Raw genomic sequence first — 21,042 nt, forward strand, 5'->3', positions numbered from 1 at the left:
TCAAGTCGAACGCCTTCATCTCTGGTCCTCCCTTTTCTTGTTTCTCTCTCTCCCTTCTCCTTCACCTCCATTGCCATTCCTCCCCTTCTCTCTTCCTTGAGAAGTGGTTTCCGCTCAGCCTCTTGTCTCAGTCAGTCCCCCCCCAAAAGATCAGAGGACTACGGGATCCCCATCCCCCCCAGCAGCAGCAGCAGCAATGAGCAGCAAATACTCCAACGTCCGGTCCAGCGGCCGTGAGCATATCCCCTTGTATCCCAAGGGCTTCATCGCTCTCCGCATCGTCCAGCTTATCCTCTCGGTCGTGGTCCTGGGTCTGGACGCCTACGCGCTCAGCATACTCAGCTTTGATGCCACCCAGTTGAACATTTTTACTGTGAGTGTCTCTTATATATCAGTATAGAAGCATATGCGTGGTATTTTTTTTCTTCTTTGGTTTGGAAGAAAGGAAATATATATACTGACCCCGTGTTTGCCTGTCTGTTACCACTTAGGCCCTCTGGACCATGATCATAGGCATCTACTACCTCGTCGTCGAAGTAGGCGGCCACAGCGCCTGGAAGGGCTACAACTACTGGGCCGTCCTCACCCTCGACATATTCTCTCTCATCTTCTGGCTCGTCTCGTTCGCGCTCATGGCTGCCCGCGTGGCCCCTTTTGCCAACGGCTTCGAGGTCTGTGGCGTGCTGTACTGCGACTACGAGCCTCTCGAGGGAGAATGGCTCACGCTATTTGCGTCTATGGCTGCCGTTGCTGGTCTTGGTGGTGTCGAGTTGTAAGTTTTCTTCTTCTTCTTCTTCTTCTTTCGTCTCTCCCCACTCCTCCCTCTCCTCTTCCTCTTCTTCCCATAATGTATACTCATCATTGTTTCAACAAACAGCATCCTCTTCATCGTCTCCCTCTCTATCCACTCCGTCGTCCTCCACCGCCACCGCGACGCAGGCCTGCACTGCTCCCCTGGTGACGTCCCCCAGCAGCAGCAGCAGCAACAGAACGCCATCCCCATGGGCGGCCCTGTTCCTGCTGCAGAGAAGCCACAGCCGCAGTACGCCGCAGCCTCGGCACAGCCCAGCGTGGCCACACCCACGCCGCCTCCTGGGATGCAGGGCCCTTATCACCCTCCTGAGATGGCGGGCCAGCACCAGCACCAGCAGCAGCAGGGCTACTACGGCCAGCAGCAGGTGGTGCAGCAGGGACACGGGCAGGTGGGACATGGGGGTGCATTCCCCGCTCCTCAGCAGGGTGGATACTAAGACCGGAAAGCGGCAGGGTGCGGTCTTGAGGTGATGAAGAAAGGATCAGTCGATGTGTCGGAGTGGGCGTGGTGAGACTGGGCGGTAAGGATGGTGTGTTTTGGTGTGAGTCTGGTTGTCAGGCTTCGATGGTAGAGAGAGGCGGGGAGAGAGAGTCGACCAGGCTGAGGCATAATGTAGGAAACACGACGACGATGACGATGACGACGCCTCGAGTTGGGTGGTGTCTGTTTCTCCTTTTTTTTTTTATTTATAACTTTTTGACCGATCCAATGATACCAATCGTTTTTCCATGCACCAGCCATCCATATTCGAGAACTTGTGCGCGGAGAGGGGGAGGAGAAGAGGGAAAGGTGAAAGGTCAATGCAAGATGGGCCTCCAGCCCTTGCGCCCAACAAAGCCAACCACGCCCTCGTCACGCAACACATCGCTCCCAAGCCGTCCCGTGACGATGCTCCTCTCGTGTTCCGGACCACGAACATAAAAAGGCCACTGTAGCCTTCTGTGCAACTCAGCCTCATCACCATTGCTCCTCCTCTTCCCCTTCTGCTCCCACCACCAAGCCCTTCCATCTTCTTTTCCTTCTCCTTCCTCCTCTTCTTTCGTCGCCGCCGTCGTCCTCCTCTGCCTTCTCACCCGCACAAACCCACAAGCCTCCCTGTCTAGCGACATAAACCATTTCCGCTGGTGTACGCTGCCGATGGTGTTGCACGCGCCAGGGTATGCGTTCATCCTCCTCACCTCCTCGTCCTCCAGCTCGCGGAGCTCCTTCTCCATGTCTGTGAGCCCCTCTGCGGCGCTCTGGCCCTTTGCGGCGTCATTATATTCCCCTGCCTTTTCTGTTCCTACCTGCTGTTCTTCTCTTTCATTGCCCTCGTTGTTGTTGTCGTTATCATCTCCGCTACTGCTCGTATCCGGACCCGTCCTTCCCCTGCTCCTCCTCTTCTTAGCAACAGGCCCCAGCCTCACCCCGCGCCGTCTCCGTCGTCGCGCTCCCTCACCACCCTCAACAGCCCTCGCAGCAGCCCTGTCCCGCCCCAAGGCATCCTCTTCTTTCGTCAGACGGAGATTAACGACGTAGCCCCTCGGCAGTCTCCATCCCTTCAACCTAAGCCGGATCTTCCTGTCCGCAAACGCACGCGCCAGCTTCTCCTGCTGCGTCAGCCCGTGCCAGCCTCCTCGCTCGTCTTCTTCCTCCTCCTCCTCCTCCTCCTCATCATCGTCATCATCCTCCTCGTCCCCATCTTCATCCTCCTCCTCGCCCGAGTCCGACAGCGCTCCTCGTCTCTTCGGTCTCGGCAGCCGCAGCACCTCATACTCACCCATATCCCAGATCAACAGACTCCCCACCTCCCACCCGCCCGTCTCCACAAGATGATTCCAGAGACAGTGCACCCGTGTCTCCACCGCCCCTCTCATACACCCTGCTCCTCCGCCTCTACCCGACTTCCCTCTCGCGTTGGGGTCCCCTGGCAGTCCGTACATGATGGCCCACGAGCACGACGAGGTCTGGTTGATCTGCAGGCGGAGGTCGTAGTGGGGGCCGGCTATGGGGTGGTCGTGCTGGGTGACTACGAAGTGGGCGCCTTGGAGGGCGTGGGCGTTGCGGTGGTAGAGGGTGGTGTAGTGAGGGATGGGGAGGAGGGAGAGGGGAGGCTGGAGGGGAAGAGGGCGGGTGTGGGATTGTAGTTGGTGGGTGAAGTGGGTGAGGTGTTGCTGGTCTTGGGCTGGGAGCTGGGTTGAGTTGTTGAGGAGGAGGGCGGTGCATGTAGAGGGGCCAGCGTTGGTGACGGTTGTGGCGTTGGCGGTGGAGGTTGACGGCGGTGATGGTGGCGAGGAGGCTGGCCGCTTGTCTGCTACGCTATCCTCCTCCTCCTCCTCCTCCTCCTCCTCCTCCCTCTGCATGTCCACTGTGCCATGACTTCTCTCCACTCGACGCTCGTCTGTGGTCTCTCGAGCACGCCTGCGCTCACCATCTCGTAATTGTGCAGGCAACTCAATCCGCCACGCCAGGTTGCGCTTCTTAACAAACGGGTTCGTGACGAGCTCGAGGCTGGATTTTCTCCTGGATTGGGAACTCATTCGTGTGAGTTCACGTATGTATTAGAAAGATAGAAATAATCTAAAAAGAAAAAGAAAGGATGAAGAATAAAGAGTTTACAGCGTCAGAGTCTCCTTTCCCACCTACATTACTGCTCTTTACTCTCTCAAGTTGGATACTTACGTAAGCTTCATTCCACGAGTTACTCACTCCCCGTTAGTCAATTGATGCGAAAGAAGAAGGAAAAGAGTCCATTTGCTACCACCATGGAAACCAACAAATCTCTGCAAGTCTTATAAGAGTAGTAAAGTACGATCCAGGACGACGAGACTGAGACTGTTGCTGCTGCCCTCGATTGATACCGTAACCAGAAAAATAAAGGCCATCCAAGTATTCATTCAAACACACATTGGCTAAGCATACTCCGTCCGAGCTGATTCACCCCTGACCTATCATGAAGTTAAGTGCCGTGCCATGCCCTGCCCCAGTATCAAACGCCAGGCTCGTTGTTGAACGTTTAGAAACTCCCGCAATTTGCCCCAAGAACAAGACGACCATTTGTCTTTACAGGCAGATGGCGGGCCATCTGCCCTCCTACAAATAAAAAGAAACCCCAGCAAAGAACCGCTCCGATGTTGTATGCATCCTCTGCCCCCTCCCCAAAGATCATAATCTCCCTTTTGCTCATTATGCCCCACTCGGATTACAAGTAAAATAGCATTCGTCTCCCTCGTGTCCCGGGTCGATACTGGAGAATCCTCCTTTTCTCAGGGCTTTGGATCGATGCTGGGCCCGCTGATCAGAGTCGGCGCGATCCGTTTCTTCTTTGGTTGCCCTTCCGTCTCTTCCTTCTCGCTCTCGCTCAGGTCTCTCTTCTGCCCGGCCACGCTGTTGCCGGCGCTTCGTGGTGTCTCGGGTGGCGTGGTGATGGGCACACCAGTCACCTTGCCCGAGTTGGTGGCAGTCAACCCAGGAACACTTCCGGCGAGCAGTGTCGGTGGGCCTGTCGGCGCAACTGAGTTCTGCGTTATTATGGAGGATGTCGAGTTGGACCTCGCGGGGGACGACGGCCTCTGGCTGACAAATGACGCCGGTGGGGGTGGGGACGGCGCTGTGAACGAGCTCATTGAATCTCGGTGTCGATGTTGCGAGCCGCCCGTAAATGGCGACGGCGGCGCAAATTGTGACGTGGGTGTTGGAATAGGTGTGGTCTGCGCTGAAGCCGCTGACGCCGCCGCTGCCGCCTCGGCTGCTTCCTGGCGCCGCTTCTGCGGATCGCCTTTCAGCACTTCCCCAAGGTCTGATGGGGAGAATGATATCGCCGAACAGAAGCCATCCGACGACGTGACCAGCAGGGTTGTGCCATCAGAAGACCTACGACACGGTTAGCAACCTACAAAGTCCCAGACAAGGGGAGAGGGTAGGCAAGGGACGAAGAGAAAGACAAAGGAAGCACAACGTCGCATCTCAACTTACCACGCAAGATCAGTAAATGTGGCGCAATGCAGGTTGCTGACGATGCATATAGGCGTCTGTTGCTGAGTGTCGTAGATGAGGATCGAATCCTGTGTTGCGACCGCATACACCATCCTGTACGGGAGCGCGAATGCTGCCTTTGGGCCTGCCGACGCAGGTGTCAACTCTGTGCTCACGGCTCTCGCCATGGGCTCGGAAGACGGTGGAGGCGGCGGGTCCATGACAGAAGGCGCAGGAGATGCTTTCGACAGGGGCTCGGGTAATGCTGGGATGGGCTCCTCTGCAGAGGATGTGTCGATGGTGATGTTCTTGGTGACCACGGGAGAGGTTCGCAGGGTGTAGTAGATGGGCGAACACCGCACGCAGACGGAGGGCTTCTTGTGCCCGGGCAGATGTGCGGATGGGGGTCTATTGATGCCTCCTCGTGTATAGATGTAGACGGTATTGATGACCTCATACGAGGGTTTCCCATCCATTGTCCAGTGCTGAGACTGATACTGCCCGGCGGGCGTCAAGAGGAGACTACCATCCGGCGTGAATGTCAATCTCCGGAAGAACGATGTGAGGGTCTCGTTGGCGTAGAGGCTGGCATTCTTGACACTCATGCTGGTGGGCGCAGGTTTAGGAGAAGCCTCCATGGGCATCACAGCGGGCAGAGGCATGGACGGTGCGGGACTGGCGGACCGTCGTGACGAAAAGGACGACCTTCGGCTCTGCCCCATGACGCTCGGCGGGTTCATCGGTAGTGCGATCGAGGTGGGTGTGCCCGGGGCAGACGGTACTGGGGACCCGATCGGGGCGCTCGTCGTGCTACCAATTCCAGGGACGGCATCGATCACGGCCAACTGAGCTCGATGACCAAAGTCTGGTGGTGCGGGGCTGCTGGAGGAGATCCGACGGGGCGGTGGCAGGTCGGACTTGATGTGGACGACGACCCGAGGGGGCTTGTCTGTGTCGTTGGTGAGGCTATAATGTCCGTCCTTGGTCTTGAGCGAGTAGACATGGACGGAGCGGTCAGACGACTGGGTGGCTATGTATTCGTTGAGGGGATCCCAGGCCACGCCCTGGACGTAGTGGTTGTGCTCCGCGATCTGCCGTATCAACGTGCCTGCATGATAGTCCTGCCCGTCAGCAATTCTTCTTCTCTCCGGATCCCGCCATAGCTCGAGATGTGTTGCGTACCCGTCGCGGCATTGTAGATCCTGGCCACGTTGTCCATGCTACCAATGATGAAGTACGAGCCATCGGGAGCCCAGGCCAGGTCATAGATCTCTGAGCCGGAGGAGCGGCACATGTGCTTGGTCCTCCAGCTCTCCTTGTCGTCGAAACCATCGCTCCCAAAGGCGGGGTTGCTCGTCTCGGAGGGGACCCATAAGATCACATTGCCATCGTCACCGGCTGATGCAAGAGTTTCACCTGTGGTGGATAATTGATATTGTCAGAGGGCCTGATTGGTAGTCCTATAGGAGACGTAACGAGAAGGGAACAGCAGAAAAACAAGGGTCCCCGTACTTTTTGGTGACCACCTTACGACGTTGACGGCTTGTGTGTGCTTGGACAGGGTCGCGAGGTACTCGACCTTCCGCTCCTCCCCATTCGACTCGACACGCCAGAGCTGTTGTAGAGACACGGTCAGCAAGGACGGCCCGTAGGAGGTCAGGTCAATGTGTGTGCCGTACTCGAACATTTGTATCACCGCCAGCAGTTGCTAGACGACCCTTGCCTGAAGGCTCAAAATGGGCCGAGTAGATGGGCTGGGTCTGGTCATGCCAATTGATGATCAGAGGTGTGGCCTTCATTTTGGCACGCAGGCTGTCTGGAGACCGTATTCTCTCTCATGTACGGCAAATGATGTATGATTCCCAACAGGAGAGTAGTACACCGTGGGGTGTTCGCTGTGGAGGGCAGGTTGTCAAGAAGAGAAAGGGGGTGGTGGGTGGGTTCCTTCAATTCTGAATCGTGGTCCCGACGCGACTTGGAACTGTCGGGTTTCGACGTGGACGCGTACCAGGCGAGTTTAGGTCGTTGGTTGACGAGCGGCTGGGAGGGTCGGGAGTATCGGGTAGGATGGAGAGTGTGTTTTGCTCTGCAGCTTGTCGAGAGGTGTTGAAAGGAGGAGGAGAAGGAGGAGGAGGAGGTTAAAGAGGAGAACAGTATTCAAACGAGAAAATGGTGGTCAATCAGTCTGTGGTTTCAATTGTGGTTTAGGTTGCTGCAGATCAGATGGATGCTCTCAGCTCTGGATGAAGGTTACAGTTGCTATGGTGTTGTTGGGCCCGCAGCAGCTGCTCCTTACTACTCCTCCAGTGAACGCTTTGCTTTAGGCCTGGGCCCCCGCTACGGCGGACCAGCGTGTAGCTTCTTAAACGGCTGGTCGCCAATAGCGGGCTCTCTAACATTTGGGGGCCCATATCCGCTCACACTTCTTTGTCACCCTACTACTTGAAGGTTATAATACTTGCCTACCCACCTACATAGTACTTTGCAGTATGATATTTGATACGGCTACTCATGACACTCAAACCACACTGCATTCCCTCCTGTACGGGATTGGATCCCATCCCGTCCCCCGTGAGATGATTCTTGGTAACAGGTCACGCGCCCCCCCAGCAGACAAGAAATGTCCTACACCAGCACTCAATCTGCCTTGGAAGATCCTCGGAATAAATCTACCCAGTCAGGACCAAGCTCTGTTTTGAAACTGGGGATCAACCCACCCCCCAAACCTCCTCAGGTGCAGGAGACGTTGGAGCCAATGACCGTCGCAACGATGGCACATAGATAGCTCCGAGACATGCAGCCAGGGTGGTGCATTCTTAGGTGCACTCACTATCGGCATTAGAGCAGCAGCTGACCATTTCCGTGTAGCCTTGACTATCACAATATGGCGGTCATGAATGGTTTCGGCTAATATCTGGCCGATTGTTATGTTCAACAGCTGAGCTGAGTGGGCAGAGACAAAACCTCTGGCTCATCGTATGTACCTACATTAAAAGCACATGGAAAAGACGCAGGTCCGTCATCCACTCTGATGCGTGCATGCAGGCGCCAGGAATTCGCACCAGAGGGGTGTCCCATTCTCTGTGGATCTTTTTGTCAGTACAGTCAATGAGCATAATCGTCAGCTGCAGGAGACTCGGAAAGAAAGAAAAAAAGAAGACAGAACAAGGGATTCGATTTCTGCCATTTGATTACTGACATTGTCAGTGAATTCGTTCATGTGGAGACGTGCTCGCTGTAATAATAGTCTCCTCACGAACTCATCTCTATAAGTAAAGCTGTAGAAATAAATCTTGAGAAGAGTCATGACTTCCTTCCCTCTCCTGCGCCTTCCCTGTGGACAATGCCTCATCTAGATACTTTGGGTTCTCAAGGCAACTGCGAACTTGTCCTGCTCACCTCCTCCTTCTAGCATAGTCATTTTTGTTTATTTCTGAATTTTTCCGTGCCTTCTTTCCTCCCTTAAATGAGACGAGATGAAGGAACTGTGATGCTTTGACTCATAACCATAATTCGCTTCCGTCGTCGGGTTGTAACCTCGTCATGATGACTAGTTCCCACTTTTGATTGTGTTGCTCGACCACCACACCACCATCACCATTCCAACCATTCCAACCATTGAAAGATACATGCGGTCGAGGCTACCAAGCGTTGCAATAGTCACCCCCTCCCCCCTCCTTGGTCTTGAACGCAGGTCGACGCTGGCACGTTCGATATATGCCTTACGTCGGATCTCACACATGTCACCCGACATCTGGAGTCGTTCAACGTTTTGCTCGACCAGGACGCAGCTCGTCCAAACACAACCCCCCCCCCCCTTCTCCCCCTTTCTTGCCCTAACAGTCCATTCCGCAGGGCTGTCCAGATACTGACAAGGGCTATAGCACTTTTTGCCGTCTTTCGAGAGTCGTCACAATCGCAGAGTCAGAATCAAGGCGGCGGGGCAGGAGGATCATCGGTATGACTTGAGATGACATGCATGCATCGACCAGACCTTCTCGAGACGTCCAGTCCGGGAGATTGCAGGCATAAGCGCCAAAAATGCCCCTCTCCGAGATGCTCTCTGCTCAAGTGCGGCGCCCTTAACACATGGATTTCCCCTCTATTCCCATGCAAGGCAAGTCAGCCAGACACACAGCGTCACCTTGATAGCCGCGCTACTGCAACTCTCGCTCACCCGATGTGCCGGGCCATGCAACTAACATCCTGCTATCGGGCGCATAGTTTTAGGATGGAGCCCCATATCAGATGCCCTGGCAGCCACAATACCATAGTAGTTGGGCGGCCCCATACAAGCATTTCATAGTGCTGCTCCTACCCCGGCACACCTTCTTAACTTCGCCTAAGGCACCCGAGGTCGCTTGCATCTTATCCGGCCAAATCAAGACTGTTGAAGAGACCTTTGCGCAGCCGCCTTCTCCAGTGTCCATCCACACCGCCCGACCCTGCAGCTAGGCCGTCGAGATGTTCCTTGTCAACTGTCAAGCCGCCGTTGACTCATACGCCGCTCCTGCTAGACCAACCTCTCTCTATCATGCCCTGCCCGTGGTGCTAGCATCCCGCTATGTAGGACAACAACTTTGGAGCTGATTCCGGGGCTTTCAGTCTCATAATTATGGTTACGTATGGTTGACGTTCACGCTCACGGCAGAGCGAATATCAACTTCCTCTTTTCCGCTCTCTTACGCAACTAATTATTCCTCGTGCTTACGAACTCCCTCCTCTCCCCTCTTCTCTATTGTGTCACCCCATGCGCAGAAAAAGATCGTCAAAAAGATCTTCAAATTCTCCCCAGGAACCAGTTTTCATTGTTTCTCGTCAACGTAACCTTTCTGATCCAACCAACCACGCGAGCCTCTTATCTCCGCCGCTTCAAGGTACGAGGGTGAATATTAGATAACTTCGCCATTGCACTAGTTGAAGAGCTCACTTTGGTTCTGGACCCTCCCCAAGGTGTACTTCTTGGTGGGGAGGATCGGATCCCTGTGCCGTCGACATCTTAGCAGTCACATAAACCGTGGGTCTATCCGCAAGCTCAGCCTCTCTGCCTGACGTCCGACCCTCGCCTTCGACTTGATTCAAATATACCGGTTTTCTGCGGCTCGAGAAGCGGTTGCCTTTGAAGAGAAAAAAACACCCGCTTTCTCTTTGGGATTGGCGAGACCAGCAGCAACTTCACACTCCTCATCCAAGATGCAGGATGAATCCTTAACAATAGCCTGTGCTACCGGCCTCGCTGTTATCGGTCTTGTCTCTGTGCCAGCGATTTCCACTTTTATCTCGCAGCTTACGACGCGCAAGCTCAAGCAGGATGGTTATGAGGACAAAGATGGCAAGGCAACACCGGAGTCCGTGAAGGCCTACTCGGCAAAGTGGCCAAAAACTTTGATCGTGCTCTTCGCCTTTTTGGCGAGCGGCACATCAATCGCCTCTGCGATATGGACAACCATCTACGCCAGGAAGCATGGCCCGCTTCTTGAGAATTGGTTGAGCGCAGGCGCCTTGGTGAGTCGCCCCCTCCCCCCCCCCCAACAACCTTGTTTTCTTTCTTTTTCGGCGCAGCAACGTCAGTCCACAGGCTAACCTCCCATCCAAAAACAGATCCTGATTCTGTTCCAGGCGATTGCCATTGCTTCGTGCAGGAAATCTTCGGTCAAGTCCTACAGCCTCGGCCTTTACTCATTTCTGTCTTCCTTGATCCTGGCCGTCATCTTGCTCGCCCAGGGCACAGGTGAATTCGAGTTTCTGTTGCGCCACGAACCTGTGCAGTTTGCGCTGCGGATCGTGGAGATCGCCTCGGTCATCTTTCTAGGAGTCGCTAGTCTGTGCATCCCGCGGCGACCAGAAGTGTACGACAACAATGGCAAGCCAATCGATGCAATGTACACGGCGTCTGCCCTCAGCCGCTTCACCTGGGGCTGGCCATTGCATCTCCTCAAGGCAGCCGGCGAGCGGGGACAGCTTGACATGGACGACCTTCCACGCCTAAATCAATACGGTCGGTCCGCCGAGTTGTCGGCTGACTGGAAGAGGCGTGCACCAGACAGATCCCTTTGGCTGACAGCTGTCTGGCTTCATAAAGGAAGCCTGGTCAAACAGTGGGTTCTCACCTTGGTGACGGCCTTTTTGAACTTTGGTCCTCAGTGGGTCATCTTGCAGCTTCTCCGCATCCTAGAGACATCTGACCAACGCGACAATTACGCATTGGATGTCTGGATATGGGTAATCTGGCTCGGGATCGTCATCATCGCTCAGAACTGGGTCGAGGCCCATGTCTTCTGGGTCTCTGTCACCGAACTATCAATTCCCATTCGATCCCAGTTATCGGCCCTGATCTTCGAGAAGAGCATGCGCAAGAAGGATGTCAAGGGCACCGGGAGGAATTCGAACTCCAAAAAAGCTGCGCAGGAGAACGAATCTGCCGAGCCTGTCATGGCTGCCACCGCGGGAGAATCTACAGCCCCAGACAGCCCCGAGGTCCTGGACGAGGAAGATGAGTCCGAGGCCCTCAAAAAGAGTAAACAGGGCACGGTCAACCTCATCGGGGTCGATACAAAGCGGGTCTCTGATTTTGCAATGTTCCAGAACATGTTTCCCGGCAGTCTGGCAAAGCTCATCGTCTCGCTGGCCTTTCTGGTGTCTCTTCTGGGGTGGCAGGCACTCCTCGCGGGCTTCTCTACGATGCTTGCGATCATGCCCGTCAACATCTGGGCCTCAAAACGGTACGCAAAGGCCCAGGACAAGTTGATGAAGGTCCGCGACGACAAGCTTGCGGTTGTCAATGAGGCCCTCCAAGGGATCCGTCAGATCAAGTTCTCGGCATCCGAGCCACAATGGCAACAGAAGATCGACGACGTGCGAGAGGAGGAGCTGAAAAATGTGTGGGATGTCTTCATGAGCGACACCGTCCTTTTGGCCTGCTGGGTCACCACCCCGATCGCCCTGGCCGCAGTCTCCCTGACAGTGTATGCTGCTTTGTACGGAGCTCTCCTACCGTCTGTCGCCTTCGTCAGCCTGGGCGTTTTCCGAGCCCTCGAAGTGACTTTGTCCGTCATTCCAGAATTGACTACCGATGCCTTGGACGCCTGGACCTCCATCAAGCGCATCGAGAAGTACCTACAGTCCCCTGAGATCGAGAACCTCGCTGCCGAATCTGACGAGGTCACTTTCGACAATGCCTCGATCGCTTGGCCGGCCGACGAGCAGCTGGACGATGAGGAGAGGTTCGTCCTGAGGGATGTCACTGTGACATTCCCCAAAGGCGAGCTGTCCGTCATCTCTGGCAAGACCGGTGCGGGAAAGTCTCTAATGCTTGCAGCTATCCTCGGAGAGGTAGATATCCTGTCCGGAAAGATCGCCATGCCTAGACAGCCTGCTTTCGGAGATCGGAAAGATAGCAAGGCCACCAGGGATAATTGGATTATTCCCGAATGCGTTGCGTACGTCGCCCAGATCCCGTGGATAGAAAATGCCAGCATTCGCGACAACATCGAGTTCGGCCTGCCCCACGATCAGGAGCGCTACGAAAAGACCATCGAGGTCTGTGCGCTTCGCAAGGATTTGGAAATGCTCTCGGATGGCGAAAAGACGGAAATCGGCGCCAATGGGATCAATCTTAGCGGTGGGCAGAAATGGCGAGTCACTCTTGCGCGGGCCATCTATTCCAGAGCGGGTATTCTAGTCTTTGACGATATCTTCTCGGCAGTCGATGCGCACGTCGGCCGCCACATCTTTGAGAATTGTCTTACCGGCGACCTCGCAGTCGGGAGGACCAGGATTCTAGTCACCCACCACGTCGCTCTGTGCCAGCCCAAGACGAAGTATCTCGTCGAGCTGGGCGACGGCAAGGTCCTGCACGCAGGCTTACTCTCGGAATTGCAGCATGACGGGACGCTCGAGCTCATCAAGAGTCATGAGCAGACCTCGATGGAAATTAGGGAAGATGAAAACTTGACCGCCGTCAACTCGCACGAGGCTTCGGACGAGGAGGCGGATGAGACTCGCGCCGACGGCGATACACTCAAAAAGGTCCTCTCGAAACAGCAGGATGCGAGAAAGTTTGTCGAAGATGAGAAGCGTGAGCAGGGGGCCATCAAAACGCACGTCTACAGTGTCTATCTCCGGGATTCTGGCGGTTTCTTCTTCTGGGCTGGCCTGATCGGTGTTTATTGCGTAGTCCAGGCAATCCAGCTCGGCCGCTCCTGGTGGTTACGCATCTGGACTGGGCATGACGTCGCCCGCGAGGAGAGCCTCAGCTACGCCATGTCTCTGCAATCAGTCGACTTCTACCCACCCACCCAGACCTCGCTCGCCGGCACCGCCTCAAATGCCGACCAGCACTCGCTCGGCTTTTACATGAGTGTCTACGTCGCGCTCGCCTTGGCTGCTGCCCTGATCGGCACCTTCAAGTATTGGTTCACCTATCTCGGCTCCGTCCGCGCGTCTCGTCGGCTCTTTGCGAAGTTGAACTTTGTCATCCTGCGAGCTCCTCTACGGTGGTTGGACACTGTGCCTGTGGGCCGCATCCTCAACCGCTTCACGGCCGACTTTCACATTATCGACTCCCAACTGGCTAACTCGTTCGCCTTTGGGACTGGCTCCTTTCTCCAGCTGATGGGCATCATTGTAGCCAGCTTGTTCGTCTCGCCTTACCTCGTCCTGCTCGCAGTGATCCTGTTGGTCTTCGCCCTACGCTTTGCGATCCTGTATCTCCACGGTGCACGGCCTGTCAAGCGTCTCGAGAGCACCGCCAAGAGCCCCGTATTTGAACAGTTTGGGTCCGCCCTGACAGGCGTGGCTACCATTCGAGGTTTTGACAAGACAAACACGTACGTAGACAGGATGTTTGCCAAGATCGACGACTACGGAACAGCAAGCTGGCATCTGTGGCTGTTTAACCGGTGGATGGGCTGGCGGATGGCCCTTGTGGGTAGCATGTTCGCCATCATTGTGTCCATCCTGGTCCTTTTGACGCCAGGTATCAATGCGGCGTTGGCGGGCTTCGCGCTGGCTTTCGCGCTGGAGTTTGCAAATGCTGTCACCTTCACCGTCCGGTTGTATGCGAATCTGGAGCTGAACATGAATGCAGCGGAGCGTAAGTCACACACGTCCTGTCCTGCGAGCGTTTGATCCAGAAACAGAAACTGACCGTGTAATAGGAATTGTTGAGTTTACCGAGCTGGAGCACGAGACCCTTGAGGGCACGACTCCGCCTGCCGCCTGGCCTACCGAGGGCATCATCGAGGTCAACGACCTGGTTGTCGGCTACGCACCGGACCTCCCCCCCGTGCTGAAGGGTCTCACCTTCAGCGTAAACCGTAACGAGCGCATCGGCGTGGTAGGGCGGACGGGCGCGGGCAAGTCCTCGCTGACTCTCGCGCTCTTCCGCTTTCTCGAGGCGCGCTCCGGCACGATCCACATCGACGGTCTGGACACTGCCAAGATCAAGCTGCATGATCTGCGCTCGCGCCTAGCCATCATCCCTCAGGACCCGGTTCTCTTCACCGGCACCGTCCGTTCCAACCTTGATCCTTTCGACAGGCACACTGACGCTGAGCTGCGTGACTCCCTCGAGCGCGTGCACCTGATTCGTGGCACCGGTGGCACCGTCACTCCATTGCCTCCCTCGTCCGCCAATCCGGAGGCCGACGCAGTAGCAGGCAACGCCAACATCTTCAACGACCTCTTGTCCCCCATCTCCGAGGGCGGGCTGAACCTGTCCCAGGGCCAGCGGCAGCTCCTCTGCCTGGCGCGAGCCATCGTCGCCCGCCCCCGCGTGATGGTCCTTGACGAGGCCACCAGCGCCGTCGACATGGCCACCGACGCCCTGATCCAGCGATCTATCCGCGAGGAATTCACCGACGCCACGCTGCTCGTCATTGCGCACCGTCTGAGCACCATTGCCGACTTCGACAGGATCCTGGTGCTGAGCGATGGCAAGGTCGCCGAGTACGGCCGGCCGAGGGAGCTGTGGGAGAAGGATGGGGGTACTGGGATCTTTAGGGGCATGTGTGAGGAGAGTGGCGAGCGGGACAGGCTGCGGAATATTGTGTTTGGGCAGTGAGCTGTTGAAAGCATTTCATCTGATATAAACGACAGACATCCGGGCTCGGGTGGTGGGACATCGCATCAGGGACCCGAGAGGAAACGGGCTCGTTTCAATATGCAAACGTGACTATTGGGAAAGGCAGGGCGGGAGGGCGCATCTAAAACGGGTTTGCCATTTATTTATTCATCGACAAATGCATTGGCTTTTGACAAGAAAGGCATCATATCACCATATCACCATTGTATACAATATTTGAGTGACTTTAGTTCCTTGATTGGATTTTCCTGTCCCTCTTATCAGAAGGCTAATTACGTCCTTGTCAACTCATGCTCACCGGGTTGTTCACCCAGCGAATGGCTTTCTGGAAAGACTGGGATTACATCTATGCCAAAGGGGACGAGACAAGGAAGTAAATGGACGCCTTATTGCCATCAATACTCTTGTTGTCCCAAACCACAGAGAAGTGTCCCAGGGCTCATAAAAGGAACCAGATCTCCTTCCTTTCCATTATCCATTCTTTTTCATTCTTACAAAAACCTCTCGCAAATGAGCATATCCATACAGATGTCGGCGTTACATGGGTGTCCCCCCCCCCTTCATATCCTCTTCTTCTTCTTCTTGCTTTCTTCATATTCGTCTCTCCTTTCTTTTCGGTCTCGACTTTTGGTGAAACTTGTCCTCCAAACTAGCAAGTAGAGACAGATAACCCATCATTCTTCATCTTCACAGAGATGTTGATGGTGTAAGCAGAGCTATCCATCCATCACATCACCCCGTTATGCGTAGAACTAGTTTATGTCCACAGAAGGCCCATTGCACCCAGGGCATGCCTCGTAGAAATCGCAAAGCCGTGTAATGTGCTTCATGCACTCCAGTCCATGAGTCTGCGTGGTATCCGGTTTCCTCATCGTGGTCGTCTGTCTTTTTGCGTTCTCCTCCTTCTTTCTTTCTTTCCTTCCTTTCTAGAAGAGGACACAGGCCGGTGTAACCTCAGAGACAAATTTACACACCCATGCATCGTTCGTTCGTTCAGTGATGAACCGCAGTCCGCAAGGCGACCCACACAACCACAGCAACAGTGACCATCAAGACAACAATCATCTCCACAAACAGCCAGCGCTTCTGTGTCGGGGTGAACCCATCCACCTGACCGCGCGTGAACCACGACAGCGCGCTGTTGAAGCCACCACAGAGCGCGATCGGCGCAATAAACGGCAGCGTCGAGACCAGCAGCGTACCTGCAAAGAAGAGCCTGCGTTGCTCGTCGGCGTCTCGAGACAGCCAGTACTGCTGCTGCCGCCGCTGCTGTTCCTCATCCCGGCCGCGGCGGTGCAGGGACCGGAATCCGCGCTCGCCAAAGTGCTGAATGTGCTGCAGGGAGGGGTCGGTGGAGCGCGGGGCGGCACCGCTGCTACCACCGCCACCCCAGCGGCGGATCTCGTCCCAGCGGTGGAGGCGGGGTGGGGGGTGGAATTCGAAATTTCGGGTGCCGTCGGCGTGGGTGATGGTTGTGATGGTCATGTCGGAGCCGGTGATGGTGCCGATGGTTGGGTGGGTGTCGTCGCGTGTGGCCAGAGTTCCTATCAGTGTAAGAAATGTTAGCAAAATCACTGACTTGTCTTTTTCTTCTTTTTTATTTTATTTTATTTTAAGACACATATCTCCATCAATATATCATGTTCTCTCTCCTCCTCCTCTTTCTTGGTGAGCTTGGGACAAGTCCTTACGCAAGGCATGATCTCCACTGCTGCTGCCAAAAGCAAGCGGACTAGAAAAGTCGCCCCTGGCAAAGCCATGAGGGATGAAGTTCCTGCGCACGTTCGGGGGCGTCGCAACAGTGCCAGCACCAGAACCAGCACCAACACTAGAAGACGTCTCGGACGGCGAGCCGGCGTTGCTCACGTTGGTCGGGTAGCTGCGGTTGCCGCCCAGAGCACGCCTGCAGGCCTCGCCGTGTGCGCGCAAGGTCTGCGTGGGATCGTCGTCCCTGCCGCGGCTCTGGCGCTCGGCTGCTCGGGCTTGGGCCTCGGAGAGGCCTATCAGGTCCAGGTAGGGCGACTGGGCCAGGCTCGTGTGGGTGGACTCGTTGTAGGACTCGACGGTGGATCTTCTTGGGCGGGGGACAGGAGCGGCGGGCGGGCTGGAAGAGGAGTCGAAATAGGGATTGTAGACGTCTCCTCGGTTCTCATATGGTCCTGGTGATACTTGTTTGTCAGATCCAGTTACAGGAACAAATCCAGGGTTGGGGAAGGGGATTAGGAATTTCTCACCATACTGCTGCTGCTGCTGCTGCTGCTGCTGCTGCTGCTGAGATGGACCACGAGGCGTTACAGGTGGTGGGAGAGAAGTCATCTCATACCCATCCTCTCCCAGATTAGAGTATCTGGACCTCCTTGGTCGTCCCTCCTGCTTACCAGGCAACAGAATGGGTATCTTGGTTGACTTGGAGAACGGGTTCTTCAATCTGGAAAGCCGCTCCTCCAGAGATGCTCGACGACTCGCCGGCTGTGCTGCAGCAGCAGCAGCAGCAGCAGCATCTGACTGAACTGGACTGGGCTTGGAAAGGTTTCGAGTACTGTTCTGGAACAGACCTGGTCCTCCTCGCTGGCCTGAAGCCTCAGGAAGCAACACAGGCCTCTCCTCACCTAGGACATGATGGCTCCGATATGTCAAGTTTGCAGTGTTGCCGCCTGTGAGTTCTGGTGGGGGTGGATGAACCAAGAAAGTCTTGTTCCGGAAAGGTCCGCTGTTCTCAAAGGCATGAAGGGGCGGGGGACCTTGGGGCAGCTCATCATCATCGTCTGTGTTGTCTGCAAGGCTGTCACCACAAGGCTTGCCAACAAGGTATGCACCAGCTGCTGTATCCTGCTGGGTTTTGTTGTTGTGATTGTTGCTGAAAGATAAGCCTGCACCATGCATCGAAGGACCTCCTCTCATGCTGGTGTACGATGTCTCCTAATCATCGTCGAGTTCCCCAGTCATTTGATTCGATGGCCCTTCTGCTTCACATGTTGGCGTCGTCGTCGTCGTCGTATTCTTCTTCTTGTACCCCTGACCTGCTGTCGACTTTTGGGAAGACTCCGCCATGTTCCGGCCAGTTCCGCCAAAGTGGTTGCCTTTGTTTATAACAGGCACCTTCACACCCACAGAAACAGACCTCGAACTTCCTCCCATCTTCCATCTTGACCTAATGGCATCCTGGTCGTAAAAGCTGCTGCCACCACCAGCTGGTACTGGGTGTTGCTGCTCCCCAGGTAAGACATCACCACCACCCTGATAGAACCTCGAAGACGGTATTCTCTTCTCTTCCTCCTGCTCAGACCAGACAGTCGTCTGGCTTGCACGCGGCAGCCCGCTGACTTGTCGCAGGTTTGCCGACACCACACGCTCCCTGGAGGGGTGAAGGAACAAGGAAGACTGCCGCTGCTGTTTCTGCTGCTGTTCCTCGTACCTGGCGTATGGGAACGGCTCCAGGTCTGACGCCTCAGACAATACCGCGCTGCTGTAGCAGCTCGAGGCGCTCTGGTGACTGTGCCGCTGCTGCTGTTGCTGCTGCCTCATGGAGTGCATCCTGCTTGGCGGAGGTGCCAGCTGTGCGACATTGCCTGACGCCTCTGGCGTGCCTTCTCTCCTCGGCCCAACCTTCTTCTTCGTCTTCTTGGGCTCGGCGACGCGAGCAATGCCAGAGCTGGTGGCATAATTGCGCTCGTCATCAGTGAAGTCATCATACCTCTGCAGGATCGGCACCTCTGATAACGATGACGAAGAGGATGATGGCAACGGCCTGCGTGGAGACAGCTCACCATCACCTGCAGCGACAGGAAGATGAACACCTCCAACACCAGCAGCGACGACGAGATCTGGTCGTCGGGGCAACGCGGCGTTGGTAGGGTTGACCGACACAGGCAGAATGGGCAGCGCGACATGGGGAGGCGACGCGTAATTGGTGGTGGTGGTGGAACGATGTGCCAGCCCAGCAGCCGCGGCGAACCTGGGAGTGGTGGCAGCCACGGCGGTGGCGCTCCGCCCAGTAGTGAAGCGCTGGGCAAACACTACGCTGCGCATGATGGGGACAGTGCTGTTGTTGGCCTGTGCTGCGTCTTGGTTCTGGCCGATGAAATGGTCGAGCTCGGTGTCGATGACATGGTCCAGCGCGTCGAGGGCGGAGGCGGCGTGCTGCTGCCGGTGGCGCTCGCCGGCCTCTCCCTGGTCGCCATTATCATCGAGGCGGGGCAGGGAGGAAGAGTGACTGCCGTACTGCGCGATGATGCGCGCGATCGAGCCGTCGGAGTACTGCTGGGAGGCGGAGGCCGAAGTCTGCTGCTGCTGCGACGGCGAAAGAGGGGAATACGAGGTCGCGAGTCGAGACAGGTTGAGGGGGGGCGGCATTGCGTCCTGATCCACGCGCAGGCAGAAGGTCTGGGCAAAGTGCTCGAGGAGGGTGGGCACATCCAGGGGCGTGCTCAAGTCGTTGTTGTTGGTATCCTCTTCTGACGGCGTGGGAGGTGGTGTCGAGGGCGTGACGGAGTTCCAGGGCCTCGTCATCGCTGCATCATCCAGCACCGCGGCGTCTCCCTCGCCCTCGACTTCGAAGGAGGGCTCTGCTGGTGGCCCACTCAGCGATCCGTGCCTCGACTGCACAATGTGAGTATGCGCTTCCCGTATGTTTTGGAAGCGCTGCGGGCGTGGAGTGGGCAGCCTGGCCAGGGACCGCTCCGGGATGGGCGGAGGAGCAGAGTCTCGCATGGTCGTATCATTATTGGAGCTATTATTGGGCCCCGCACCCGTGGCAGCCTCGAGGGAGGCGCGACCTATGGGCCGCTGCTCGCTGCCGCTGGGCATTCGAGCACATCGCGCCGGAAAAGACATGCTCGTGAATCTGCGTGGATAGACGCGTGTGATTAGATTCTGGGAGGTTTACGGAGGGTTGACTGACAGACAAGAGGAGGGTATGAAAACAGGTGAGCAGTCCTGTCGTATTGTACAGAGGCTTGAGGGCGGGAGGAGGGGAAGTGGAGGAAGAAGGAGAACGGAGAAACAGAAGAAGGATGGGGGTGGACGTACCAGCTCAACAATGTTTTTTTTTGGCAATCTCGGTCAGGAAGCTCTGGACAAGCCCAGCTTGTTAGTCAGACTGGGATACTATTGGGCGTTTGGTTGATGGCTGGGAGGGATAGAGGAGAAACGGAGGTGATCAGGAAGAAGGAAGGTTGAGGGACAAGATTAGAGAGTGGAGGGGGGTGGCAAGGTGTGAGCTAGAGATAGGAGCTGGGAGGTGGAAAAGGTGGGACGATCAAGATCAGAGCAGAGGTGAAAAGGCGTCTGCAAGTACCTCACCCATGAGAATCATCAATTACTCTTCTTTGCTTCCAACCATGCCTCCTTCAGAACGTTTGACAGGGTCGTAGACGTAACTTGTTGGCATGGGTTGGAAGGAGATCCAGGTTCTCACTCACTCGTCGATCACTGTGTATATCCTTGAGAAGTATCAAAAAGGGTCACAATGAGCGAGCGAGACCTCTGCTAGCTAGCGTCAGCAGCTGTATCATTCACATCTAGATCCTTCACGGTGTTTATTAGCAGAATGCAGGTGACCCCACCAGACATCACCTATGAATCACGCGTCGCTCACCTTGTGAAGCTGTGTACACTAAATAGAGAGTGTAGAGTCAAAGACGAAGAGGAGTAGACTGGAACAAATCGCTTACTCTCTGCTGCATCTGTTATCATACTCAGGCTTATATCTGGCCTGTTGTCCTCCTGATGTGACCACCAGTACTTTACCTCAAATGCCAGACCATATCACATTGTCAGTGCTTTGATAGCTTGCCTGCTGTAGTATTCTCACTTCATGATCTTGTCTCCCCCTCTTGGACACTCTCCAGCATCCCAATCCATTTCACTCTTCATTGGTAGTCGGCTGCAACAACACCTTAGCCTCCTTTCTTTTGCTCAAATGCCCACTGCTGCCACTAGATAGTAACGAGATGATCCCTTTCTGCTGTCTGACCAGAGCATGAATTCACCTCTTGCTATATGTGGTGTTTTGAAAACGCACAGCTGACCCAGTCTAACAATCTCACAGACTATATCTTCCTTAAGCGTTCCCCCTCATTGCTTGCAGCAAAGAGCAAAGCCTAGCCGCACTTGTGGCAAGCTTTCCAAGAGACAACACGCATGCACCAGTGGATGGACAAGCTAGATCCTCACCGTCTAGCTATCATTG

The 21,042-nt window shown here is 55.5% G+C and overlaps 4 protein-coding genes across 4 annotated transcripts; 2 read left to right on the plus strand and 2 right to left on the minus strand.

The window, feature by feature from the left end:
• Positions 1–1,546, plus strand: M406DRAFT_322631 (uncharacterized protein). The gene is made up of 3 exons (XM_040919667.1): positions 1–373; positions 492–772; positions 878–1,546. The coding sequence occupies exons 1-3, from the start codon at positions 197–199 to the stop codon at positions 1,248–1,250; spliced, it is 831 nt and encodes a 276-aa protein (XP_040775462.1). The 5' UTR covers positions 1–196; the 3' UTR covers positions 1,251–1,546.
• Positions 1,547–1,611: 65 nt separating this feature from the next.
• Positions 1,612–3,156, minus strand: M406DRAFT_258227 (uncharacterized protein; the record flags this gene model as incomplete). The annotated part of the gene is made up of 3 exons (XM_040917219.1): positions 1,612–1,750; positions 1,811–2,019; positions 2,101–3,156. The coding sequence occupies 3 exons, from the start codon at positions 3,154–3,156 to the stop codon at positions 1,612–1,614; spliced, it is 1,404 nt and encodes a 467-aa protein (XP_040775463.1).
• A 6,805-nt stretch (positions 3,157–9,961) lies between these two features.
• Positions 9,962–15,094, plus strand: M406DRAFT_81350 (uncharacterized protein; the record flags this gene model as incomplete). The annotated part of the gene is made up of 4 exons (XM_040926016.1): positions 9,962–10,273; positions 10,370–11,197; positions 11,258–13,862; positions 13,927–15,094. 4 exons carry the CDS (start codon positions 9,962–9,964, stop codon positions 14,829–14,831), a joined length of 4,650 nt encoding a protein of 1,549 aa, XP_040775464.1. The 3' UTR covers positions 14,832–15,094.
• Positions 15,095–15,845: 751 nt separating this feature from the next.
• Positions 15,846–19,685, minus strand: M406DRAFT_70956 (uncharacterized protein; the record flags this gene model as incomplete). The annotated part of the gene is made up of 3 exons (XM_040925382.1): positions 15,846–16,396; positions 16,544–17,771; positions 17,964–19,685. 3 exons carry the CDS (start codon positions 19,683–19,685, stop codon positions 15,846–15,848), a joined length of 3,501 nt encoding a protein of 1,166 aa, XP_040775465.1.
• Positions 19,686–21,042: the final 1,357 nt, after the last annotated feature.

This window comes from Cryphonectria parasitica (assembly GCF_011745365.1).
Source record: "Cryphonectria parasitica EP155 unplaced genomic scaffold M406scaffold_5, whole genome shotgun sequence".
NCBI lineage: Eukaryota > Fungi > Ascomycota > Sordariomycetes > Diaporthales > Cryphonectriaceae > Cryphonectria > Cryphonectria parasitica.

Coding starts and splice junctions, on each gene's coding strand:
- M406DRAFT_322631 (XM_040919667.1), top strand. CDS start 197: ATGAGCAGCAAATACTCCAACGTCCGGTCCAGCGGCCGTGAGCATATC. Junction 374..491: donor CCCAGTTGAACATTTTTACT/GTGAGTGTCTCT, acceptor GTTACCACTTAG/GCCCTCTGGACCATGATCAT. Junction 773..877: donor GGTCTTGGTGGTGTCGAGTT/GTAAGTTTTCTT, acceptor TTCAACAAACAG/CATCCTCTTCATCGTCTCCC.